Raw genomic sequence first — 24,780 nt, 5'->3', positions numbered from 1 at the left:
AAACTTTGTTATTTTTCTATCTGTGTCTCTGTCACCCTCCTAGGATGGGCTGGTGAAGGCCAACATGGAGAAGCTGACATTCTACGCCCTGTCAGCTCCAGAGAAGCTTGACCGTATCGGAGCCTACCTGTCTGAGAGATTGTCAAGGGATGTGGCCCGACACAGATATGGGTGAGAATCACCAGTCAATTGACATTCAAAACGGTTTCTCGAAAAACGTTTCAACTGACTCTGCCCTGGCAAATACTGTTTGCACATTTTGTGTATTATTTATTCTCTGCCACACATTAACTTGACTGATTTGAATTCAGCACAACTGCAGCTAATGCATTAAAATTTTAAAAGATTTGAAGTTGTCTTGCTATGAAGTAATAGGGAAAAAGTGGTGCACGGAATAGCCTTTCATTATACAGATTTACACTGACAGTCCATCAAAGAGCTAAAGATGCTTTAAAGATCCCCATTTACAGGCCTGTCTATGATACATATCACATGTATTTCACATGCCAACTGGAGAAGGAACTGTACAATTATGCCATTGGATTTACAACAAATATGTCTTTGTAATGAAAAATGATTCATGAAGTAGCCAAATATAGAGGGAGGCAGGTTGGTCTTGTTTTTTAACAAAAAAAACAACATGGCTGGTGTAGGTTCATCGACTGTGATCTTTCTGTACACTCTGTACTTATTTTATATGCTACAGAAGTTGTTGTCTTTAATGACTCATGGCTAAAACGAACTGTGATGATTCTCACCAATGTAAACAGCCTGTACTGATTACATTTACACTCGGCAGAGTCCAGCTGAAATATGCAAGTCTCCAGAGTTCGTCTGGCAGAGCTTATCACATTTTTATTCCTGTTGCTGCTGTGGGCAGTTAGACGTTTAGAATTTATGCACTATTTTATTATCCATAAAATGTCTAGACACATACTGTATTGCCTACAGGGTTAATTGTCATCCAGATGTTTCTGTCTCTTTTCTCTCCTCTTCAGGTATGTGTGCATAGCCATGGAAGCCCTGGACCAGCTGCTGATGGCCTGCCACTGCCAGAGCATCAACCTGTTTGTGGAGAGTTTCCTCAAGATGGTGCGCAAGCTGTTGGAGTCAGACAAACCCAGCCTGCAGATCCTAGGAACCAACTCTGTGAGTTTACAGGATTATATTCCGAGCATTTTGTTTAGCTACGGCTTTATTCCTTGTGGAAAAAGTACAGTGTCAAAAGTATCTACAAGAAATATGCATCACTGTAATAACCTGAAACTGCAGTAAACGTTGTGGTAAACTTTAAAATAAGAAAATCAAGTGATGTATTTAACTTTATACTGTAAGTCTTGAAAGTTAGTTGGCGCATTCAGGAGAGGTCAGATGCTCTATTCAACTTTGTTTGAAACTACTGTATGATTACATTTAATATAACTTTTATATTATTTTTATTATATTGTTTTGAAGGATGTTCAGTTTAAATTTACTGCAAAAGCTTAACACAGACACGTTTATGCTGTACATATAATGTAATTAGCAAAACAAGTTTGCCTTGCTATAAATCCTTGGTCACAAGAAACCACAAAAAACCTAAGGCAGCTTGTTTTACTAATATACATTTAGATAAATACCCACATCCTCGAACTATTGGTCACTAATGTGCCTTAGTTTTTAAGCTTTTCTGTTTTATCAAATTTCGCCCATTAAAGTGGATGTAGGGGCATTATCTTATCTAAAGTTGACGGGGCCCATTTACTCTGCTGATGTGATGGCACAAAGTAAAATATGTTAACCTTGAAGATCACAGCTAAGCAAGAGATTGGTGGGCAGAGGGAGTGGGAGTGATGAGCATCCTCTGATGTGAGAAGCGACTGTCGCCCCGGTCGGCAGAGGACACATAAAGGAAATCAGATTAGCTGCGGACCACAGTGGCAAAGCTCTGCAGTCATCTACACAGATTGACATGACAAGCCAGCCTTTCACTCATAATCTTCAAGCTATAAATCTCCCTTGCACACGCTCATGGGTGTGCATTTAGGACAAATGCAAAGCCATACACTGACCCATTCATATACACACACACATCAGGCTGCGTAATTAATTGTGCATCACAGTGCTATTTACCATGATCAATAGTAGAGGACATTTTGCATTATCTGCTAATTTAAAGCTTTGCATTCAGAGTTCCTGAACATTGTGACTATAGTGATTGGGATTAGTTTAGCTTCAATGCTCAATCCATACATACACAACCCTGAGCTTCCTCACACATACATAACTACAGCATACTGTATTTTTCAGTGCAGCTGTAGCATCTTTCCTTCTTAGCATGCACCGTATGGCTCATCTGAAGCAGACCAGTGTCAGAGAGAGTTGAAAGTTGCAGATTAGCAGAGTTTATCACCACAGGACTCAAGCCCATGGGTTTTCTCACACTCTGTTTCTTTGACCTAAAACCTTGTATTGCAGAGCCCTTTCAAATACACGCCTACTCTTCAACGCTTCAGTATCTGAGTTTGTGTTTTTTGTTAACTTGATTTATGTAATGTGCTAGAAAAGACTGAGGGCAAGTTAGCTTCTCCTGGTGTAGACTTTGGTTGAAACAAAAATGTCTATAATATCAGTTCTGCATCACCTATGGTTTGAGACCCTATTCTGAAAGCTTTTGATCAAATATAGATTTCAGCAGACACAGAGTTGATACATTAGTACCTGGAAGCTGCCCAGTGTTACTGCCGGTAATACTGGGCAACGTTGGGGTATCAGCTGCTGCAGCTATTTACTGCAGCAGTTAAGCAGTTGCACAAAAGTATTTTTGGGTTCACTTCATTTAATTTGCTCAAGGGTGCTTCATTTAATTTCAAAACCAATCCCAACACTAATTTAATTTTAATGAAATTAATTATTATTTTTTGTATCCATGCTGTCACTCTACTAATCCAACCTGTATTTTTCAATAGTGAATTGATGCACTTTAATTACCATCTGCTGTATTGTTAATTCGTTATATAATTCTGGCTTCAGGTAGCATCCACTTTGTCTTTATTCTAAAGAAATCCAGTTCATAATTTATTAATTGGAGCGGGTTGTGAAGCTAAATGTCAGTGACAGCGTGTTTAAATGGTGACATTTCCTGATTCAGTGGGAGAGCCCCCCACTGCCCTGTGCTTTTCTTAATGAGATGTTATGTTGCGTGGTTTGGCTTTAATTTAGGAGATATTCCTCATGGGGATTTAGAGTAGTTCATTAAAGAGTTTTTAATCAAACTGGAATAAACTCTTAACAAACGTGGGCCTTTGAGGAGCAGACTTATTACTATTATTAAATCTCTTCATTTGTAGAGTTTCAGTTTGACATGAAAATGAATTTTATTTTTTCCCGTCTCTTCTTCCCTTCTCAGTTTGTGAAGTTTGCCAACATAGAAGAGGATACACCATCGTACCACCGCAGTTATGACTTCTTTGTGTCGCGCTTCAGTGAGATGTGCCACTCTAGCTACGAGGACCCTGACATCCGTACTAAGTGAGTGGACAGATGTTTGTTTGCGCTCAAGGCTGAATCATTAAGTAACTGCTGTTTTTAGACCACTTCAGGAAATCTCTTTTTTTAGACTACCACTGCCTCTGAACATTTGTTTTCATCTTCATCAAAAATAAAATCTTTTAAAAATGATCTTGTTGTCATCTGCTGAAAATAGACAAAGTGACATCTTTAAACAGTTAAATATAGCTTTGCAGAATTAAAAAGGGTAACTGCCAAACACTGAAGGATACAGACTAAAAACTGGACAAAAATAAGATTTCCTAAATAGAATCATCTATTTGTAGATTCAGTTACCAGTGATCTTCTATTTCTGTTACCTCCAGGATACGCATGGCAGGTATCAAGGGCCTGCAGGGCGTGGTGAGGAAGACTGTGAATGATGAGCTGCAGGCCAACATCTGGGACCCTCAGCACATGGACAAGATCGTCCCCTCTCTGCTTTTCAACCTGCAGAGTGGAGTGCGCACAGAGAGGTAAATGTTCACTGGAAAATGTGAACTGGTAGCTTTGTATGTTTCTGTTCATCAGAACTGTCACAGATATGTAATAAGATAATTTAGGCATACTGTCACATGACCCCTTCCCAGTGGTTTTTGAGATCACGTCATCATTTGGCCGCATTGTTTTTTTCCTAACGATTTCCTTCATATGTATGATCGTATGTCATTATATGGAGAAACTAGGTTTAGGTTTTTTTTCAACCTACTGAAAGACTTGTTTTTCAGTAAAAATGAGAAAAATAAAGTGCTCAAACACACTATCCTAACAGCAGTTAAAGGCAGGTAAATCCAGTCCCCAGTGTTACCACGTCATCCTCACACAACAGGTCAGGCTGTTTCGACAAAGTCAATGACCCAGAATGAGTCAGCGTTGACCCGCCATGCCTCAGTTGCGAACTCCAGAGCCACTGTGTTGTAGCCGACTGATGCTGTTTGTATCACCGTTAGGCCATATTTCTCCTGGCAGTCTATCCATCACCCATGTCATTCATTATCATTGTCATTACTGAGTGAACCCACTGACAGCTCTGCTCCTCTTATGGGCATCTGTTTGCCCACCTGCAGCATCCAAGGACACAGACACCAAGAGATAGGGAGAACAATTCAAGGAGAAAGGGGGAGGGGGAGAGCAAGAACAGAAATAGTGCAATGGGTGGCGAATAAAAAGCATCACAATTGCATTGAGAGCTAGAGGTTATGTGAGAGACAGAGAGATGCAGATCTGGAGCCTCCCTCTCTTGGCATTAATCCACATTCTGAAATTCACTTTGACGTCAATGCCGAGATCTGATGGTTTGGGGAGAAAAGGGGGAGGGCAGCGAAAAGAACATTGGGAGATTGGGTGGAGGGTTGATATTAAAGTGCAGTGATGGAAATGTGGAGATTATTGAAAGAGAAAGACAGACAGATGGACAGAAAGAGACAGATGCACTCCTAACAGAGAGACACATTTCCATCTCAGCTTCCCATCACTCTGGGTGTGTTATGAAGCCTGCCCCTGTTGTGCATCCTCAGTCATAACAAGCTGTAAAAATCCACAGCAGTCAGTACAGTCTAATTAAACTCACAGATGGTGCATTCTTCTCTACATTAATTCCCATGCACATGTACAAGTTCATTAAGATCAACCTCGGTACAGTTCTAGCAAAGCCTTCTGTCACTTGAGCCTAATTCCTGGAGAGAGTTCATTTCTGGAGATACTCAAATCTTTCTCTGAGCCCTGTTTTGTGAGTTCAAAAACAACTACCAGCAGCATGATTGATTGATTGGTTTTAATATAGTGTGTGTAGGTGTCTCCAAAGGCTTTCTGTGCCTCAAGCCATTTTCCTCTAGGCATTGCCTCAGCAAAAAATGTTAACAGAAATGATCCTTGCCTTTAACATGCTGACTGACTAAAAAATAGCCTCTGTGAATGGTTTGTGGATAGCAGGTAAGATGTCAGATTGCCGTAGCCAAGAAGGTTTCGGTATGATGGGGATTTCTCCTTGTGCTTAACATTTTGCGCTTGTCCAAATCATTAGACAAAACTGTGTAGTGAGGGACTTTTAGGATGACCTCAGAATGAAGTCACTCGTGGGTGTTTTAGATGCACTTTTTAATTGGATGGGACAATGGCAATGGCTTTGAAAGCTATTAGTTACTGCTGAAAAAGAAGCTAAACATTTCAACAACAGCAGCTTAGCACTAAAAGAAAATGACTTTTGGTCTGTGCCCTTAAAGTTAAGAATTAATCCTTTATTTTCCATTGCCCCTCAAATGTCTGTATGTCTGGAGTTGAGTTGAGTAAGCCACCGAGAGCCACCGACATTTCCTCCACAGCAGCAGCAGGCATGATGAAAGAGTGAGGCTGTTAATATATAATGTCATCATTGGTGGACCACCCGAAGTTAGTCATGACTAAGATGGAGTTATATTGAAGGTTTTAAATATGTATGAGAACAAAGACAGGCTGGACCCGGAGTGAGTGCCCACAAACTTACACCGGGACATACACCCCCATGGTGATAACAGATGTGCAATACACAAATATGCATACACAGTCTATCAATTTTCACTGCAGACAAACTGGAAAAGGGAAAGTCAGAGGGGCTGCAGAGACGAGGAAGTCCAGAGTGTTTTTGTGTAAAAAAAAAAAAAATTGAGCCTTGATTGATTGATTTCAAACTCTTCTCTCTCTCTCTCTCTCTCTCTCTCTCTCTCTCTCTCTCTCTCTCTCTCTCTCTCTCTCTCTCTCTCGCTCGCTGTATCTCTCCTTCCCCTCCCGACTCGACTTCCCCTCCCTTGCTCTTTCCCCTCCTCTGCCTCTTTTCTGCTTCCTCACCTGCATCACTCTGTACAAGCCGCTCCCCCTCTCCGCTGCAGGCGTCGGAGAAAGAGAAGGAAAGCCCGGTGGAGCTGACGGAGCGCTGCTTCAGGGAGCTGCTGGGACGAGCCGCCTATGGCAACATCAAGAACGCCGTCACGCCCGTGCTGATGTAAGACAGTCCCACAAACCCTTTTTATCCTCTTTTTTTTTATTTTTCCTTTATGCGTTTGTTGTTTTGTGATGCATTGACTAAACCTGCAGGAAGGATGCATCTTAATGCTATGCTGCCGCATTTTTATCTGTGCACTGATTGGCACGAGGTGGCGCGACAAAGTCAGCGCAAGGTTACATAGTTGTTCCAGACTAGTGCATAATTTGCAGGTTCCAAGGTTATCTTCTATGATGTTTTTATTTAACTTTGGATGTCTCTGAGCCTGGTCCTTTGTGATTAGTGCTTTCGTTTTAATTGTGTCTATCTATCCAGTTTACGCTTCTTCCGTCTCTCTCTTATTTGAATCAATTCAGCTCTACTGTTCTTCCAGGAATGTTTTTTTTATCTGTCTCAGCTGTCCCTGAATCTCTCTGAGCCCTAGACATTAACAACATTGACTTTTAATGTTCTGCCTGCTTTATATATATATATATAATTATATACATGTATCATGTGCTTGCAGGAATACAGCTAGATAATACAGCTTATAATTGCACAGCCACATTGATATGCATAACTACATAAAAAACCAGCAAAAATATACAAAAAAAAACGAGACTTGTAAGGCTACAATGCCTTTATTGATTTTGTTTTGTACACCAAAATCCAACTGCAACTCTAGTTACCATTTTCTTGTGCAGTTATATATTGAATTTATATTTCTTAATCTCTCTATTTACAGTTGTCTCTCAATTTTCCCTTCACTTCATCTCACTTGTCGTGTGCTGTGTGAGACCAGCTCTCATCCATCCATCACGGTCTCAGTTTCTGTCTGTTTCAAGCTTCAAGCTATTTATTTCACTCTACTCTCCGCCTCTCTGTCTCTGTGTACACAAAGGATGCTGCAGTTTGACTGTCAAGTAGTGATCTTGATCGTGTTTGATGGATGTGGTGATCCTGATCGTTATCAGTGATTGGGTTTTTCTTTTTGCATCTTATTATCAACATCCTGACTACATTCATCAATGAAAGACGGAGTAAAATGACTACGGGTCGTATTTTAACGATCTAAGAGCACGGCGTGAAGCGCCTGGCGCAGGTGCGTTTAGGGCGTGTACGAATCCACTTTTGCTAGTTTGACAGCGAAAAAAGGGTATGTGCGCCAGGCGCATGGTTCAAAAGGGTTGTACTTAGTGTCGTCATTAATTCATAGGTGTGTTTTGGGCGTAACATGCAATAAACCAATCAGAGTGTCATCTCCCATTCCCTTTTAAAAGTCAGGCGTGTTTGTACTTTGGCACATTGCTATTATGATGGTGGCTTTGCTAAGCAGGACGGAGAGATTTTCAGGAGAAGAAACTATGATATGAAATTATGATATGATCTGATCGCGCGCTTTCACTTCACGCACGAGCAGATCATATAATACTATTTCGCATTGTAATATATATTTTTTTAATCTTTTGCAGGTGTGTGTGTGTGTTTTTATTTTTTTATCACATAAGTGATAACATCACATAACTCCCCTTTGCTCCATTATAAAAAGAAATTCATACGGAGGCTTCATGTCGGCGCTTTTTTGGGAACTATAAATTTGCTCTATCCCTTGCTGCTCTCCTTCACTACAGTCACTGTATTATTACATCTTCTGTCTCTCTCCCCCCCCATCCCTTTCCTCCTGTCTGTGTTCCCCCAGGCACTTAGATAACCATTCTCTATGGGAGGGGAAGACCTTTGCAGTGCGCTGCTTTAAAATCATCATGTACTCCATCCAGGTGAGTAATACAGTGCCTACGTATCCACAGAGACCTCTTCCTCACCCCTTTTATATTCTCCTCTTTCACCTTGGTGACAGCTAATCCAGGTCCAAATAAAAATTAATGAATGCTGAAACATTACATTTGATTTACACAGTACCATTTAAAAAAAAAAAAAAAAAATTGTACGTGTTTCTTTTTACACAATTTATGGCCGCAATGTAGAAACATGCTCCAGTATTCATGGAGTTGAAATGAGAGATGTTTGAAGAGTCAATTTGGGCATCAACACTTCTTCTAATAGCTGTGACTCATTTTGGACCTGAATGGAAATGCATGAAAATGTTTCTCTCTGTTACTGCCTATGTTGTTTTTGCTTTTTCAGTCTGGTTTCATTCATTCCTTCCTTCTCTCTTAGTCCCAGCACTCTCATTTGGTAATCCAGCAGCTTCTCGGTCACCTGGACGCTAACAGCAAGAATTCAGCCACAGTGCGTGCTGGGATAGTGGAAGTTTTGCTGGAGGCAGCCGCGATTGCAGCCAGCGGCTCTGTAGGTGAGAAGACTGACTGACACACACACACACACACACACACACACACACACACACTCAATACTCTTGAGCTTGCGCTGCTTGGGCGAACACAGACGGAATTTGTGGCCGAGATGACAGAAGTGCTGGAAAAGGGGCAAAAAATAATCGCGTGTCCACCAAGGACCGTAAAAAGGGAAGAAGACATGGCACCACATCACATCATATCATTGGGGTAGAACACATGGGCAATATAACTGGAATGTTTAGCAACCAATGGACTATTGAGTTTGTCGGCGAGTGCAGACCAGATTTTACTGTGCATGTGTTGTACCCCAATGACATGACGGGTGACTTCTCCCCTTTTTACCCTCCTTGGCGTCCATCTGGGTGTTATGTTTCAATCACTGCGGGTCAGAGCTGGAGCCGATAAATACTTGTGACCAGGGCCTGAAGTTGCATGGAAAAAGCGGGCTTGGTAGACAGATTGGAACCGTTCCCACTAAAGATAAAAGCCATATGTTAGTGGGTGTTTGTCGGGTATAAAGGGGTATTTGTATGTTGGGGGTGAACGAGTTGTTTGTTTATGCAGGTCCCACAGTGTTGGAGGTGTTTAACACCCTGCTGCGGCAGCTCCGTCTGAGCGTGGACTACGAGTTGACCGGCTCCTACGACGGCAACATCGGCACCAAGATCATCAAAGCTCACGAGGAGAGGCAGCTGCAGGAGGCTGTCATCAGGACCATTGGTGTGTGTGTGTGTGTGTGTGTGTGTGTGTGTGGCTTTGCAAGACAGGCTCCTGGACTGGATCCGTTTGTCTGTGGTGATTATGTTTACCTCACGTGTCTGTATGTATGCCTATGTGTGAGTTTTGTACATACTAGTGTTACATACTAGTTTTTTCTCCATCCACATATTTTGTTTCTTTGCTCCAAATCTTCCTCTCATCCATCTGATGCTTTATCTCTCTTTCTGTTTCTCTCAGGTTCATTCGCCAACACTCTACCGACATACCAGAGGTCTGAGGTCATGCTCTTCATCATGGGCAAGATCCCTGTCCCTGGGATTCACCCAGCTCTGCCCTCCGCAGGCTCTGGGTAAGTTACTCAATAACACCTGTTCATTTCATTTCATTTTTTTCATTTCATTTCATGTTCCCTTTGTGCAGCATATGCCCAGGACACAACACACACGCACAACACTGAATGTTGTATGTTATGTAAAAATATGTTTATGTAATTCTCTATCTTACCTTATTACATCCTTCAGTCAACCTTACTTCCTTCAGTCAACTGTACCTTTTAAACAAATCTGTGTAGATCTGAATGTTGGTAAATTAATAAAGTTCTAATTTGTATCTTAATTTGTGTTCATCTACAGGCCTGAGGGTACCAGGATGATTCAGATTATGTTACTTAAATCCTTGGTCCAGGTAAGTTTTCAGCCTTGCATTATTATTAATTTCACATGTTTCAAAAATGCGGCTTTAGATAGCTTTGAAGCAGGAGATGTCTCGCTGTGTTCCCAGTGCATTAAACAAAAACATTTTAAGAAAGTAGTTTATATAATAGTGCACTTATTCAGGTCAAAAGCTGTAATCCATCAAACTTTATATCAGCAAGCAGCTCTTGAGAAAATAATTTAACACAAACCATGTGTGTTTTGGCAGCACTCTTATGGTCTCAGAATTCTCTTATCCTCCTCTTTCATTTCTCTGCACGGCTTCACATTTGTCTTCCCATGACCTAAGGAGTGTTTGCACAGCAAGGCTACTTTTCTGGTGGTCCTTTTTACATATTTACCTAAATATGTGCTTATGAAAGCAACCATCCAGGTCGGACTGACATGAGGTTGACCAAATACTCACTTCAATCCAGAAGCGTATTACTGTCGCTCAACATGTAATTTTAAAAGAATCTTAAATCATGTAAACAAAATCTTATGTGTTTAGAAACAAATTTGTAGCTTGCATGCTATAAAGGTGAAAAGCACAACCCCACTGTTTTCAACATGAATGTTTTTCATGTACGTGCAAACCTTAAATGGCTTGCCATCATCAATATCTCAGGTGACGGCAGGTTTCCAGACCACCAACATGCTTACGGCGCTGCCCAACTCTTTCCTGGAGCCGTTGCTGTCCTTCTCTCTCACAGAGGATCCAGAAATCCGGCTGCTGGTTCTCCAGATCCTTCTCAGTCTGATCGACAGGCACGACAACATGCTCAAGTTCACCAACATAAGGTGTGTGTGTGTGTGGGGGGTGGGCAGAACACGTTTATTGTAGGGCATCATTTGTAGTGCGTTGAGCCAGTTGACACATCTCTATGCATTATCTCTATGCAGCATCATCTCCGACATCTCTGTGCTCAAGCTCAAAGTCGACAAGTGTTCCAGACAGGACAACTTATTCATGAAGAAGGTACAACTTCTGTCATGTATACTCAAGTCAATACAAGTCCAGATGAATTTCTCTTCTCTGCATTCTACACTGTCACAATCTCTTATTTAAAAAAAAATCATATGTGTAATGAAACAAAACATTAAATATGTTTCTAAACTTTAAACATGTAAATATTTACACTTGTGATGGATCTGCAGAAAAACTAGCACACTCAAACTCTGAAGTCCCCTCTCCTTCTCTTCATTCTCCGTGTGTATCCTACTTCCAGCACGGCCAGCAGCTATATCGACACATCTACTTGGGCTGTAAGGAGCAGAGCAGCGGTCGGCAGCACTACGAGTCGCTCTTCGCTCTGTTGGGTCTCCTCAGCGTGGAGCTGGCTAATGAAGAAGTAGTGGTGGACCTCATTCGCCTGGCACTCGCCTTGCAGGTACTGATGCACGTGCATTCAGTCACACAATGTGTTCTATTTACGCTCAGTGGTGTTTTAAGCCCCCAACGTCTCCTTCCAGGCAGCGCTTTGACCATTGACTTCAAGGCACGTAACCCTAACCCTAACCTTAACCATAACCACAACCATAACCATAACCACAACCATAACCATAACCATTGCCTAATCCTAGTGCCTTACAGGCAGCGCTGCCTGCAACGAGACGTTGGGGCCTTAAAACACAGATAAATTACATGTTCATTTATTTAGTCAAGAAATAATTGTGGCATTTGCTGTCATTACGTTTTTTAAAGATGATGGTGTGTGTGCTTGAGTTCCTAAGGCAGGGTGTTTTACAGTCCAGGGCTCCTTGCTGATGTGTCTTTGTTTCCTGCGCAGGACCAGGCTTTGTCCACTGACGAGCCTCTGCCCGTTTATAACCGCTGTGCTGTTCACGCGCTCGCCGCCGCCTACCTCAACCTCATCTGCCAGCTCACCACCGTCCCAGCCTTCTGCCAGCACATACACGAGGTAAGGGTGTGTGTGTGTGTGTGTGTGTGTGTGTGTGTGTGTGTGTGTGTGTGTGTGTGTGTGTGTGTGTGTGTGTGTGTGTGTGTGTGTGTGTGTGTGTGTGTGTGTGTGTGTGTGTGTGTGTGTGTGTGTGTGTCAACAACCTCTTTTAACAAACTACTTTTTTCATCTGCCTTTCAGGTAATTGAGGTGAGACAGAAAGAAAGTCCCTACCTTTTGCCTGAGGATGTCTTCGTTGATAATCCCAAGTATGTACCGGTCACATTGAAGTCTCCCAAACCGTTAAATTTGATATGTAAATATGCAATAATGGCAGGGAATTTTTCCTATTTACTTTTTACAAAAAATGCCCACTCCCTCTTTCTTCCAAGGCCGCCTTCTTCACTGGAGAAGGTAGAGGGGGATGTTTTGTTCCTCCAGTCGAAGATCACTGAGGTCCTCGGAGGTAGCGGCTATAACACAGATAGACTGGCTACGCCTTATGTACCCCAGTATACTGGTAAGATGCTCAAACAATACGTCTCATGCGTGTTATAATGTAACATTAAAGGAACACGCCGACTTATTGGGAGTTTAGCTTATTTGCCGTAACCCCCAGAGTTAGACAAGTCGATACATACCCTTCTCGTGTCCGTGCGTGTTGTAACGCTGTCTGACGGCTCCACCGGTAGCTTAGCCTACCACAGAACTTGCAGGTGACTCGTTCCAATCCTACTGCTCCGAATAAGTGACAAAATAATGCCAACGTGTTCCTATTTACATGTTGCGATTTGTAGAATCAAAGTGTGTACAAAAAACGTAACATGAGACACAGCCGTCTTCTAACCGTAAACAAACCGGGAACTATATTCTCAGGCGGAAGAATATAGTACTTGGGCGGAATGATTTGCTTTGCAGCAAGCCTGTCTGAGAGTATAGTTCCCGGTTTGTTTACGGTTAGAAGACGGCTGTGTCTCATGTTACGTTGTTTTTTGTACACGCTTTGATTCTACAAATCGCAACATGTAAATAGGAACACGTTGGCGTTATTTTGTCCCTTATTCGGAGCAGTAGGATTGGATCCAGTCACCTGCATGTTCTGTGCTGGCCTGATGCCGCTGGAGCCGTCAGACAGCCTTACAACACACATGGAGATGAGAAGGGTATGTATCGACTAACGTCTAACTCTGGGGGTTACGGTGAATAAGCTAAATTCCCAATAAGTCGGCGTGTTCCTTTAAGTTAAAACGTCAGCTGTGGCAAAGCGATAAATGTGCTTCTCTTTTCACGTAAATAAGATAAATAATGATGTTTATTGACGTGCCAGCGTGTTACAACTCTGTGTTGGTGCTTTATTGATTCCTGTATGGAAATGCAGAGCTGAACTACTCCCCTGGAACTAGCAGGGATTTAGTGTTTGTTTGAGGGACACTTTGTCAGGGCAGACCCTTTTCCAGGTCTGGGCCTTGAGCCAGGATCATTGAGTTAAAGGACAAGCTCTCTTTGTTAAGAGTTTTCTCCATCCATCCATCCATCTTCGTCCGCTTATCCGGTGTCGGGTCGCGGGGGGAGCAGCTCCAGCAGGGGACCCCAAACTTCCCTTTCCCGAGCAACATTAAGAGTTTTCTATTAAAGAAAAAAAATCAAATGTCTGCACTTTCTTTCCAGATGAGGACCGTCTGTCCAAGAGAAAGAGCATCGGAGAGACCATCTCACTGCAGGTGGAGGTGGAGTCCCGAAACAGTCCAGAGAAAGAGGAGGTAAAGGCAAAAAGCATTTACACCAATTCCATGGTCTCAACTTCAAATATACCCACTATAAGTAACGTTTATATTACCTTATTATTGCATCATAGTACTTACTTCTTGTTCCGTTCTGCAGAGGACACCAGCAGAGGAGATCACATTTGAAACCCTGAAAAATGCCATCGGTACGTCCACACACTTATTAACTTTAGTGTTGTTTTTTTTTAAGTATTCATGAAATACTTATCAACACAGTATGACCACGTGTAAAACGTTCTATTGACTTGTATTGATGGTCCTCCTATCTAGTTGAAACCAAAGAAAAACACCTAACATGTCAGTTTAGGTAACTCAAAAAAAAGAACATTCAGGGAAATCAATATTGTGATAACCTGTACTGCTGTAGGAAGAATCACTCAAGCACTAATGCCACAAAAAAATACTGCATTATATTGAAATGTGAATGCCATTTGTGTCTCCCTCTAGTGGACAGTGTGGGTATGGAGGAGCAGGAGAGGGAGCGGAGGAGACAAGTGGTGGAGAAGTTTCAGAAGGCCCCCTTCGAGGAGATAGCTGCCCACTGTGGTGCCAGGGTACAACAAAAACCTTTTCCTTTTATCCATATTGGTTTTAAAACTTGTTTATTTTCCTGTTTCAGCTTTGTGCTATTGTCTTATGTGATATTTTTTGTCCCGTCTAGGCCACACTACTGCAGAGCAAACTAAATCAGATCTTTGAGATTACAATCAGGTAAGAGTTGGCGCTTTGGGATATTTCCAACGATATGGTTTTTGAAAAACAATTTTCGAAAGGGCACTGGTGTCAGTGATACTGATTAGGTGGATGATGGAGATGATTGACTCATGCTGATTGTTTCCTCTTCCCATTCAGACCCCCGCCCAGCCCATCTGGAACCATTTCGTCCGGTTACGGCCAAAGCCAGAGTCGATCTATACCCATCTACGAGATGAAGTTTCCTGACCTCTGTGTGTACTAGACCAGAAAGCGAAGTTACAGAACTATTTAACATTTGAGTACAGGAAAGGGATTTTGGAAGGGGCAACCGGGGCTCACTGTTAAGGCGTCTTGATCATATAATCATAAAACCACAGGGGAAGAGGAGGAAACCAAAGTTGTTTGAAGCCAACTCAAGAACAAGCCACTTCTTGATTAACTTAGTCGTCTGAAATGACAATTCTTTTGCCCTGGAGCCAAAACAAGCCCGCTAATGACAAAAAAAATGCAGCAGTAAAACAAACTTTTATTTTACTTATTCCCCTCAGTTCTCCTTAGATGTCTGTAGAAAGTCCAACGGTTGGATTTTGAAATTAGAAATTGCCAAGAACTGTGAGGGAAAATTTAAAGTGGCAGACTGAAAGTTATTTTATTGGCTTTAGGATGAATTGACTCGTTGCATGCCCTGTTACTGGACATTTGTGATAGCACTGCAATTCCTGGACATTCTTTTGACCCAATTGTCCCTTACAGGGTGCCATACTACCCTTGATGACACAATTAGATTGACTGATCTTAATATTTATATTTTATTTGTTTTCTTGTTTGTTGATTTTATGGACAGGAAGAGCGTATGTGAATTAGATGCATTTTAATTTTCCTGACACCGTATTTTTGTGTATGTTTGAATGAAATATGGATACAAATATAAACCTAATCCTTTCCATCTTCCATGTTACTCAGCTCTTGAACATCTGACTTCAGTGTTTAATAGTACCTTTTTTTTTGTTTTGCCTTTTTAGTGCTAGCCAGAAGTGCTTTTTCTTTCATGACAGGCATTTATTTCCTGCACCTTGTTTTTTTTTTTTTTTTCTTCTAATTATTATTTAGTTTTAAGTGGTTTAAATGACAGATAACTGTTGATCTGTGTGCTATCCTCCCAAAGTGAGTGTGCCTTACAGGTGACTCAAGTTGAAACATAAACAAAAACGCACACTGCGCCACAATCATGACCACACTAAACTTCTGAAGATCTGAAGTGTTTACTGTGATGTTTACCAGATCAAACACTAAAAGTTAACTACAGATCCTTTATTTTTCTCCTTTCCATATGAATGTGTATATACAGAGAAATATATAAATCTTTAAGCTGATGTACAAAATAGGGATGTTTGTGTAGATATACTGTACATTGATTCTAATTATGGACTCCCACTGCACTGATTGTGTCCGTAGATAAGGGAGAAAGGTATTAGTTAGTATTTATTAAAGATAAGTAACCAGCAACACATGAAATCAAAAAGGTGAATTGACAAGGGTCTAAACAGCCCACAGTAGAAATCTAAATCATCTTGAGGCCAGTAGATCACACTAGTGAAGTTTGAAAGTGTCCTGCTTAAGAATTAATGAACCTGAACTAATCAACTTCCATTATTAACCACTGATTTTGAGACAGGTTTTTAGCACTAGAATCATGACCTGTATTGTTGCCATTACATTCTTAATCCTGCTGGAATAAGTTTGCACTCTGTTTTTACGCCATACCGCTGCTGCTGCAGCCTACAAGCAGTGCACCTCATTCAGCAAGATTTAATAAGTCTAAAAGCCATTACGTGTGCATGTGCGCACATACACATAGGTATAAAAACAAAGTATAATGGCAATAATTTGCCACTAGCCTGGCTAACAGCCCAACTGTTTGGTAGCAGATCCTTTTTGTGTTTTAAATTGTACCCTCTGTTGTTGTGGTGGTGGTGCTGTGATGGTCACTTTTGTGATGTTGTAAGAGATCGACCCTCCCGCTTCTGTGAGTTAACTGCATCGGACGTGAAACGAGCTGCAGCCATCTTGTTTGATGTAAACGACAGTGTATGGTTTGTCCCTGATTGTCGTGTCACAGTCCAGTTGGTTGTTTTATCATTTTTTACATTGTAGTGTCCTCTGTATGTATATTCATGTTCACACATGCCAGTGTATCAGATCTGTTCACGCTTCCCTCGTGTGTGTGTGTGTGTGTGTGTGTGTGTGTGTGTGTGTGTGTGTGTGTGTGTGTGTGTGTGTGTGTGTGTGTGTGTGTGTCTTTATTGTCATTCTCCAAGACCAAACTCTTCAAACACAGTTTACAGTCTTTGTCCAGTGACTCTTTCCAATACGTTAACGAAGAACAAGCTATTTCAGAGCAGTGTGCAGCTGTCTAAACCTTCCAGTGACACTTTGTAAAATTGTCATTTCAGCGTCTTGCAGCTTCGCAGTAAAGACTACTAGTGTGCTTGTTGTCATTGCATAGTGTATTGTAATATTAACTGACGGTAATCCAATCTTACTTTTGTCATTACATGTCTGGTTAATAGATCTGTTTACAACGTAGTGCTGTAGGTCAATTCTATTCATTCTGTGAACTTTGCACTTTAAAAAACTGGATTACCTAGTGACAAAGGCAGCTTTTACATGGAGAAAATGCCTTATGAGTGTCATACCTGACTTTGCATGCTAGTGTTGCTGTAATGTACAATAAATGTGTCTGTAACCAGAAAATGTCTGATCTGTTTTTGATTTATTTTGGTATTGACGATAGGGAAAGCCTGATAAAGAAGAATGTTTTCTAGTGTGATCTGCCTGAGATACAGGAAGCTGCGGAGCATCATCAACATCATTATCATCGTCATCATGCAGCGTATGAAAAATAATCTTAACCTTGAGTGCTCAGTTATTTGCAGTGTTCAACACAGTATTAAGCAATTGTTCAGCTTCCTCAACTGTGCTTCTAGTGTTATTCATTTCCTTGCCTGTAATGGACTGTGTTTTGTTTAAGTTACACTACTTGCATCAGTACTGTGTATTTGCCATTCTCATGTCTGTCATCTGATTGGGTGGTTTATCAGAATTAAATCTGTATGTTTTAGTGGTGCCTTTTCTCCTGCTGTAACAGCCTTCAACAGAATGTAATATCCAAAAACAATGGAAAGGTTAACTAATTCAGCCCTAAAACTGCTTCAAAACTTTGACTGTAGGGACGACTGTGGTATTGAAATGAACTAAATAGCCTAAAACTTGACAATACATTTAAAAAAAAAAAAAGGTGGTAGGAAAATATATATTTAAAATGAAGTCAACCACTTCGGGCAGGTTTGTGTTGCAGTGGTTTACTAGCGGCGTGGCTCAGAATCAGAATCAGAAATACTTTAATAATCCCAGGGGGAAATTATTTTTGTTACCACTCCAGGTATACAAACAACAAATTAAAACATATTTTATCAAGACTTTTAGGAATATATAAAAAAAATTATTGTCATGAAAGTTTGTACAGATGTTTATGTTCCCCAGAAGATAATTTGTAAAAACTTAGATCCTCTGACTTTTCATTAAGCACTATTATCAGGTCAAAATGATGCATGGTTCTGCTACACTGCTAGCAAAGCATGGGGAGGGCTTGAAAAAAATGTGTATCTACGAAAGGCTGGTCCTGCAGAAAAGGTTTGGGAACCACTAGGCTAAGGTTTTAAGCCCTGACACTGTTTTTTTTGTCTGTTTATCCAAATCAATGGTGTAGGATAGAAGGGGGTTGTATGTTGTACTGACTGTAAAGCCCTTTTTGGCAAAATTGTGATACATATTAAATTGACTTGACTTGTCCCTCTCGATAGTTTTAATTCATGACTGCAATCCCGGGTGATCTATATTGTCTGATTAGCATATAAAAAGGTTTCTGAAGGTGTTTGCTGTAATGATTTTTATTTATTTTTTCAAACATTTTTTAAAAATAGCTCCTTTAGGCTGTACACATTGTCTTCCTCACATGAGGCTTGTATGTCAATTTGACATCTCTACTGTGTCAACCAGCTGATCGCCAGGCCTATATTTCCTCACTGAATGCTACCACTTGAAATCTAGTATAAATGCCTCCTATATATAAGTCATCAGCCTCCCCCATCTGTCACCAGTAAAATTCTAACACATATTTTTTAGTCATGTTTGTCTTCTGTCAGTTCTTAGCACACTACCCACTTACTAGAAAATGTCCTTTCCAGAGCTCAGCTGCATGGCCTTCATCAGGTGGCTGGTGTCATTAATAATTATCCTTATAGTTCATGTTGTAAAAGTCTGTGCTTCTTAAATGAAATCAAGTCAATTACCAGTAGTGTTTGCCACAAACAGAATTATCTTTATTTTTAATAACTTTAATATCATATTAATTTACAAAAAAATACCACTCTGTAAATAAACTGGGATATATTATTTTTAACACTTTCATTCACACCCACCTCTTGCACTGGAATTTCATTCTCTGTTTTTTTTTTTTCAAAACATATAGCCTATCAATATAATGACGCTGCAGAAAAGAAAACTAAAAACAAAGCTTTCAATTCAGACCAAGAATTTCAAGGCAGTCTGTGGGTGCATTATTGTTTAAATAAAACAGCCTTGTTTCTTGTTTTTAGTTTAGGTTTGAATGAGAAAAAACCTTCGGTCCAGAAAAGACACTCAACAACATGCTAATGATAGCGACAAGTTTCTGTAATTTAATATTAAGACCTTTGGGTACCTACTAACATGCGATGGCTTTTAGATTCTTTCAACTCCTCCATTCAGCCCACTATCTTCTGCACATTCTTGACTATATTGTTCCTGAAGAGCTTAGCCAGCTGCCCCTGAGGTTTCTTCTCCCACGGTTTCATAAAGCTGCCATTACGTTTAGAGGCAGGTGGGCTCCCCCATCTGAAGTGACTCATCCGGTAGGTCCCGTCTTTTCTCTCGTGCGAGCTCAACGGGACATGTGACAGAGAGCTGACCCTCGCCCTTGGCACTTCCTGGTTTTGACTTTCTCCATTCAGCTTCACTTCATCCTCATAGCTGTTCAGCTGCCTGCGAGCCTTAGGGAGGAAACTGCCCTCAGACGAGCCTCCTCCCTCCAGAGAAGAGGCAAAAACCTTCACAGGCCGCCGTTTACGGCCTGAAGGTTTGCCCCAGCGGAAATGCTCCATTGAATAGGAGCGTCGCTCGTCACTGTGGGCTTTCAGATCTGTCTCTGATATCTTGTTTTCAGACTCCAGGGTGGCCAGAATGATGCTCAGTATTAGGTCATCATCATCGTCATCATTATTAACTTTCTGGGCTAATGCACTGAACTGTGGGAGTTTCGTCTGGATCACAGACATGCACAGCTGAATGCAGTCCTGTGTGGAAGGAATTACAGAAACAACAACATGGTTGAGTTGACAATGATACACTATTGAGCAATTGACTGTATTTTATTACCTTGATACTGAATTATTGTATAGGCTCCCATCTGTTTAAACTATGCCAAACAGCAAAGATGATTTTACATAGGCCTATCTGAATCACATCAAGTATCAATGGGCTCATAGACTCCCTGAATATGTGCACTGTGAAAATCAATGTGCAAATATTTCAAACAATAACTTAAAGATAAAACTGAAATAATAAACTCTCATCGCTGCATTCTTTTCTTAGTTAAATTTCGATCCATAAAATGTCAGATGCCAATGCCAATAAAAAATATCACCGAGCCCACGTTGAGATATTAAAATTTTGTATGACTAATAATCCCAAATACATTCAGTTAACTCTCTGACTAACTAACTAACTAAACTGATGTTTGTTCTCAGATATTAATCCAAACATGGAGGTGCTAGTTTTGTACCTACTATTGTATGTTGAAAAGTTTCGGAGCGAAGTCTGTAAAGATCTTCACACTTTGCCAACAAACATACATTTTTGCCATTGCTTTTAAGATGCGCACAATACATTTAGTTTGTCACAAAATAACCTCCCCTCGAGGTCCGTTTAGTAGCTGTTCTGGAGCTTTCAATTACATTACCTGATCTTCCCTAGCAGATAGAGTTTGCTCTGTTGTCATTGAATGGATAGATGTTTAATTTTCCATTTTTCTGATCTTGATAAAGGCTTCTTGTCCATGTTGGCCAAGTGGGATAACATTGAAAGCTCCAGAAAAAACTACTAAAAGGACCTTGAGGAAAGATTGTTTTGTTGACTGATGAACTCTGAAGCTAAAATTTTTACTTTTGTTATGCTATTTTAGTTTGTTTTCTCTGTGCCCTATCAAAGCACTTTGAATAACAGTACCCTTTGTGAAATCCTTTACAGAAATAAAGTTGCCTTGCCTAGTGATGGCAGTAACAGAGAAGAAAATATAAAAAGAAGGCAACAATGTACAGTACATGATAGAGTAGACAGTTTGACCTACCAGTATCCTTCCCTTGTTGCGCAGGTCGTTGCAGATGGAGCTCTCCCAGCACACCGACCCAAACCCGGGGTGGCACACATACGCCATCACCACCAACACTAGCAACCACCACTGACACACCATCTTCAGCCTGGTGTGGAGAACAGAACAAACAAAGCCACTCTCTTTAAAAACAAGAAGAGGCGTTAATGACAGGACTGTCCCAGGATAACAGGCAGTTGCTTAAATAGGAAGAAATTTCTGCTTTTGTGAAGAATATGGCTCTCTTGATAATTACACTTGCATAACACGTCCTTCCTTCTTTACATCAGTTGGCGTGTTTCAACACTAAGAAAATAGTTGGATTTGTAGCTTTGTGTGTCATGGCTGACTAATCGTCAGCTTAAATACCATTCATCAACATTCCTTTTCCAGCATCACACGTATTCTAACAGATGGCCTTGTTTTTCTGTTGCACATTGATTTTATTTAAAAGTGATTGATAATGAAAGCCCTGGGAAATGTGATTCAGTTCGCAAAAAGAGGCTTGATTAAGGTTTGCAGTTTTTAAGCTTAAGGCAATGTATGAAAATTGTTAGGTATGGTTGGGAAATGGAGGAGGATGATGCCTGTTTGGGTAATTGGTTTGGGAGAGCAGGGCAGTTGCTTTATAGTTGTCTTGCTCCAGGTTTATATTTTATTGAAGATTGAATAATTACAATAAAATAGTTACGCTCACAACATGCTTTTTGTGTGCACCATGGACCATAAAGATGTATTTTTACTTATGCAGAGAACACTAATCATGTCTCTGTCTTGGGACTTTATTTTACATTTCACTATGAACTTGTAGTTTGTAAAACCATAATGTCAGTTTTGAGAGACAGTAGACATTATTCTTAATAGTAGGGACTGATCAAAGCTCTCTCTCTAAAGACCATGCCAATTTTTCATTGACAAACATGACAAAACTATGGTAAAAAAGTTAGAATCCTTACAGTTCTCATTAAATCAAACCCAATTTAGATATATTATTTTTTTTGCAATTTACATTCAACAATTAGCTCTCTATATGGTTTTCATTATGGTTCCTGGCTGCACTGGATAGGTGGCTTCACATGTACGTGAAATGAGGCATGCATGTAATCCAGCTTCATTTGATCTCATTGGTATCAGCCCTCATGTTTACTTGTCACTCTCCTACAGCCATATCAGAGTTGTATTAAGTTACTGCAAATTATGCATTTTCTGTTTCCATTTTGTTTCAGTTTCAGTTTGAATTTTCGGTCCCTGTCTCAATCCACTTCCATGCACTGCCATTCTCCATTCATCCATCAGATGTCCTCATTTACTTCCACCTGTTTCCACTTTCCTTTATCAGCCCTGCAGTATAAGGTATAACCGGCCCATTCCGTCTCTTTCCCCGCCAGATTGTCAGTGCTGTGTGCCCTTGTGTTCCAGCCACATGAACCTGTAAACCTGAAAGACATTCCTTCCCCATTCCTGTTCACCTGTGGATTTTCTTGAACTTCTAAGCCAGGAAGGTTTTATATTATCAGCTTTTCAATAAATCACTGAACTCTCCTTGTCTGCCTGGACTGCCTTTTGGTCCTTCCTTTGTTGAATTATACACAGCTGCTCCTTCACATTAAAATCATTCTGTTGGTGAAACATGGTGGTGGATTTTATGGACAAGCAAACACAGGACATGCAATGCATTTGGTTTGGGCATCAAGCATGCGTTACGAAAGACATTTTCAGTTGTTTTTTTTAATGCTATTGTGTGGAAAACTTATTGTGCTGCCAGCAGAAGAAATACAATCAGCGTTAGTCATGGCATGCAACTTGAGTTTGTTGGACTGCATTCTTGACATAATAGCTGCTCAGGGAGTTCAACCAGGACTGAAATCGTAAGAATTATAACTCTAACCCGTAACATGCAAATTAAATTTGATAAACAAGATGTGCATCATTTATTTTTTACATAATTTGGGCAATTCATATTCCCACTGCTTATGTGCAGTTTGGACAATGTATCATTGTTAACATTAAACCTCAAATAATTGGGGCTGAGTTGAGATATCATGGTGTAGAATGTTGTTTTCGAGGTCAAGGGAATAGCCCTAAGCAAATATGAATGGCCCTAAACTGTGTGAATGTTGACTCTGAAGTTCATGTAGTAATAAAAGAAATAACAAAAAAAAAAGAAAGTAATGCAACAGTCCCTTTATAGCTGTTCAGGGCACACAACAATAATGATGGTAGTAATTTAGTAATTCATTACTTCAGTAAAAACCCTTTATTTCCTCAGCTATTGCCCTTATGAATAATGAGATATGCAGCCAAACATTAGAAGGATTAAAGGTGCTTTGTGAGATAAATAGCCAGCAAATGTTACTTTTTGTGACAGTGACTGATGGACGTACACAGATATATGCAAGGAAACAGAGGTATTGTAGGAGGCTGCATTCATTTGTGCCACACAATCCACAAGCAATAATCTTTCTTTAATTAGAGAAATGTACAAATGATTTATTTCAATAGATGACAGCACTGAATGGCTTCCCTTATGATGCATCTCCATCAGACAAACACCTCTCCTAATCTCTTTGCTGCGGTTTCTTATCACTTCTTCTCCTCCAAATCTCTCTCTTTCCATGTTAAACCATTTATTTAGAAATAGTCTTTTGGGGGTTTATTTTGCAAAAGCTAGATGACAGAAAAATTTAACTTTAAGATTAAGCACTGAACAATTGATATTTGATTGTACTCATTTATTTTATTACATGTTTCATCTTGGTGCAGTGAGTTTTCTATCCTTTTTGGGAAATGACATCTTGTTGTTTTGCCCTCCTTTCTCTATAATTCTAAGGAGTGACTCCTTAGTGGGCCATCATCTTTGTAACTCTGGCAGGGAGACTCTACATTCTTCTTACAGTATGACTCACTCAGCTGAGCTCTGCTCTCCACAGACATACTCTGATAAAAGAAGCCTGAGAGCGGTGATCAAAAAACCTCATGTCTTAACAATATATGGAGTTATTTAAACGGTCTGTACGTTAGATTAGTGTTTTTGGAGGATCATGTTAATGGAAAGCAATGCAAATGTCACCTAAGACAACCGTGCATATTCTTCAAAAAGCTGAGGTGTAACTATGAAGTATAAATCCACTTTAATTATATTATTATATACACCGTGAGTGTTAATCAATGCAATAGTGCTTATTCATCCAGAAAAACAAAAAGCTTTTTTATTTTACCTTTTCCAAAAGCGTTCTTTTCCTCTCTTCTTGTTTTTCTCCCTCCGTTTGTCCACAGATCTTCCAGAGTGGCGATCCCTCTCCTCCTCTTCTGCTTTCTCTCTGCTCTGCAATGAAATGCTCAGTAGGAGAGGGTCTGCTGTTGCTTCCTCAGAAGAGGAAAGCTCTTTTTATAGACTCATGAAGTGTGGAGCTCGGACTCTCAAGGCCTCAGGGTTTGATTGAGGTAAGGGTCCTCCTGCCCCTTTCTGGATGGGGAGGAGTGTGTATTGGTGTGTGTGGTAGGTTTGAAGGCCACCCACACACATTTTAATCAATGGTGCAGCTCACGTCCCCACAACAACAGGTGATACATTAGTGATCTAGTTAACTTGCTGCCCCCCTCTCCCTCCTCCTGCTTCTTCCTCTGTTTGGGTTGCAAGTAAACTTAATGGGGGATTATTAGGATGTTTCAGCGCTCTTCGGTACATTTCTTGAGTGCATGTTTACATTATCATACAC

The 24,780-nt window shown here is 40.5% G+C and overlaps 2 protein-coding genes across 4 annotated transcripts in view; one reads left to right on the top strand and one right to left on the bottom strand.

Moving 5' to 3' along the window:
* Positions 1-17,716, top strand: part of LOC114572974 (protein EFR3 homolog B) — a 32,951-nt gene extending 15,235 nt beyond the window's left edge. For both annotated transcript variants that reach the window (XM_028604807.1, XM_028604805.1), the window contains 21 exons: positions 44-171; positions 999-1,149; positions 3,389-3,510; positions 3,855-4,004; positions 6,371-6,505; positions 8,184-8,262; positions 8,663-8,798; positions 9,367-9,522; positions 9,760-9,871; positions 10,155-10,206; positions 10,843-11,015; positions 11,118-11,193; positions 11,444-11,605; positions 12,005-12,136; positions 12,317-12,384; positions 12,508-12,635; positions 13,784-13,875; positions 13,997-14,045; positions 14,347-14,453; positions 14,561-14,610; positions 14,752-17,716. In XM_028604807.1, coding sequence (XP_028460608.1) covers positions 44-171; positions 999-1,149; positions 3,389-3,510; positions 3,855-4,004; positions 6,371-6,505; positions 8,184-8,262; positions 8,663-8,798; positions 9,367-9,522; positions 9,760-9,871; positions 10,155-10,206; positions 10,843-11,015; positions 11,118-11,193; positions 11,444-11,605; positions 12,005-12,136; positions 12,317-12,384; positions 12,508-12,635; positions 13,784-13,875; positions 13,997-14,045; positions 14,347-14,453; positions 14,561-14,610; positions 14,752-14,857 — 2,364 coding nt within the window. In that variant the 3' untranslated portion in view covers positions 14,858-17,716. The remainder of the gene's footprint in view (positions 1-43; positions 172-998; positions 1,150-3,388; positions 3,511-3,854; positions 4,005-6,370; positions 6,506-8,183; positions 8,263-8,662; positions 8,799-9,366; positions 9,523-9,759; positions 9,872-10,154; positions 10,207-10,842; positions 11,016-11,117; positions 11,194-11,443; positions 11,606-12,004; positions 12,137-12,316; positions 12,385-12,507; positions 12,636-13,783; positions 13,876-13,996; positions 14,046-14,346; positions 14,454-14,560; positions 14,611-14,751) is intronic.
* Positions 17,717-18,952: 1,236 nt separating this feature from the next.
* Positions 18,953-24,518, bottom strand: LOC114573418 (pro-opiomelanocortin). 2 transcript variants are annotated; one of them, XM_028605613.1, is made up of 3 exons: positions 24,280-24,518; positions 21,041-21,166; positions 18,953-19,988 (listed from the first exon to the last, which is right to left on the bottom strand). In XM_028605613.1, the coding sequence occupies exons 2-3, from the start codon at positions 21,161-21,163 to the stop codon at positions 19,401-19,403; spliced, it is 711 nt and encodes a 236-aa protein (XP_028461414.1). In that variant the 5' UTR covers positions 21,164-21,166; positions 24,280-24,518; the 3' UTR covers positions 18,953-19,400. The 2 variants fall into 2 exon arrangements, with proteins under 2 accessions (XP_028461414.1, XP_028461413.1); XM_028605612.1 differs by having other exon boundaries at positions 21,041-21,170; positions 24,280-24,517.
* Between the last annotated feature and the right edge of the window lie 262 nt (positions 24,519-24,780).

Source organism: Perca flavescens, chromosome 18 (assembly GCF_004354835.1).
Source record: "Perca flavescens isolate YP-PL-M2 chromosome 18, PFLA_1.0, whole genome shotgun sequence".
NCBI classification, from domain to species: Eukaryota; Metazoa; Chordata; class Actinopteri; order Perciformes; family Percidae; genus Perca; species Perca flavescens.
Note: the sequence above shows the minus strand (reverse complement) of the source record. Positions and strands in the feature narration are given on the sequence as shown.

Bases quoted from the DNA above. Each gene is read 5' to 3' on its own strand.
- LOC114573418 (XM_028605613.1), bottom strand. From the start codon at position 21,163: ATGGTGTGTCAGTGGTGGTTGCTAGTGTTGGTGGTGATGGCGTATGTG. The intron at 19,989-21,040 runs GTAGGTCAAACT...CCTTCCACACAG, and splicing joins GCAACAAGGGAAGGATACTG to GACTGCATTCAGCTGTGCAT.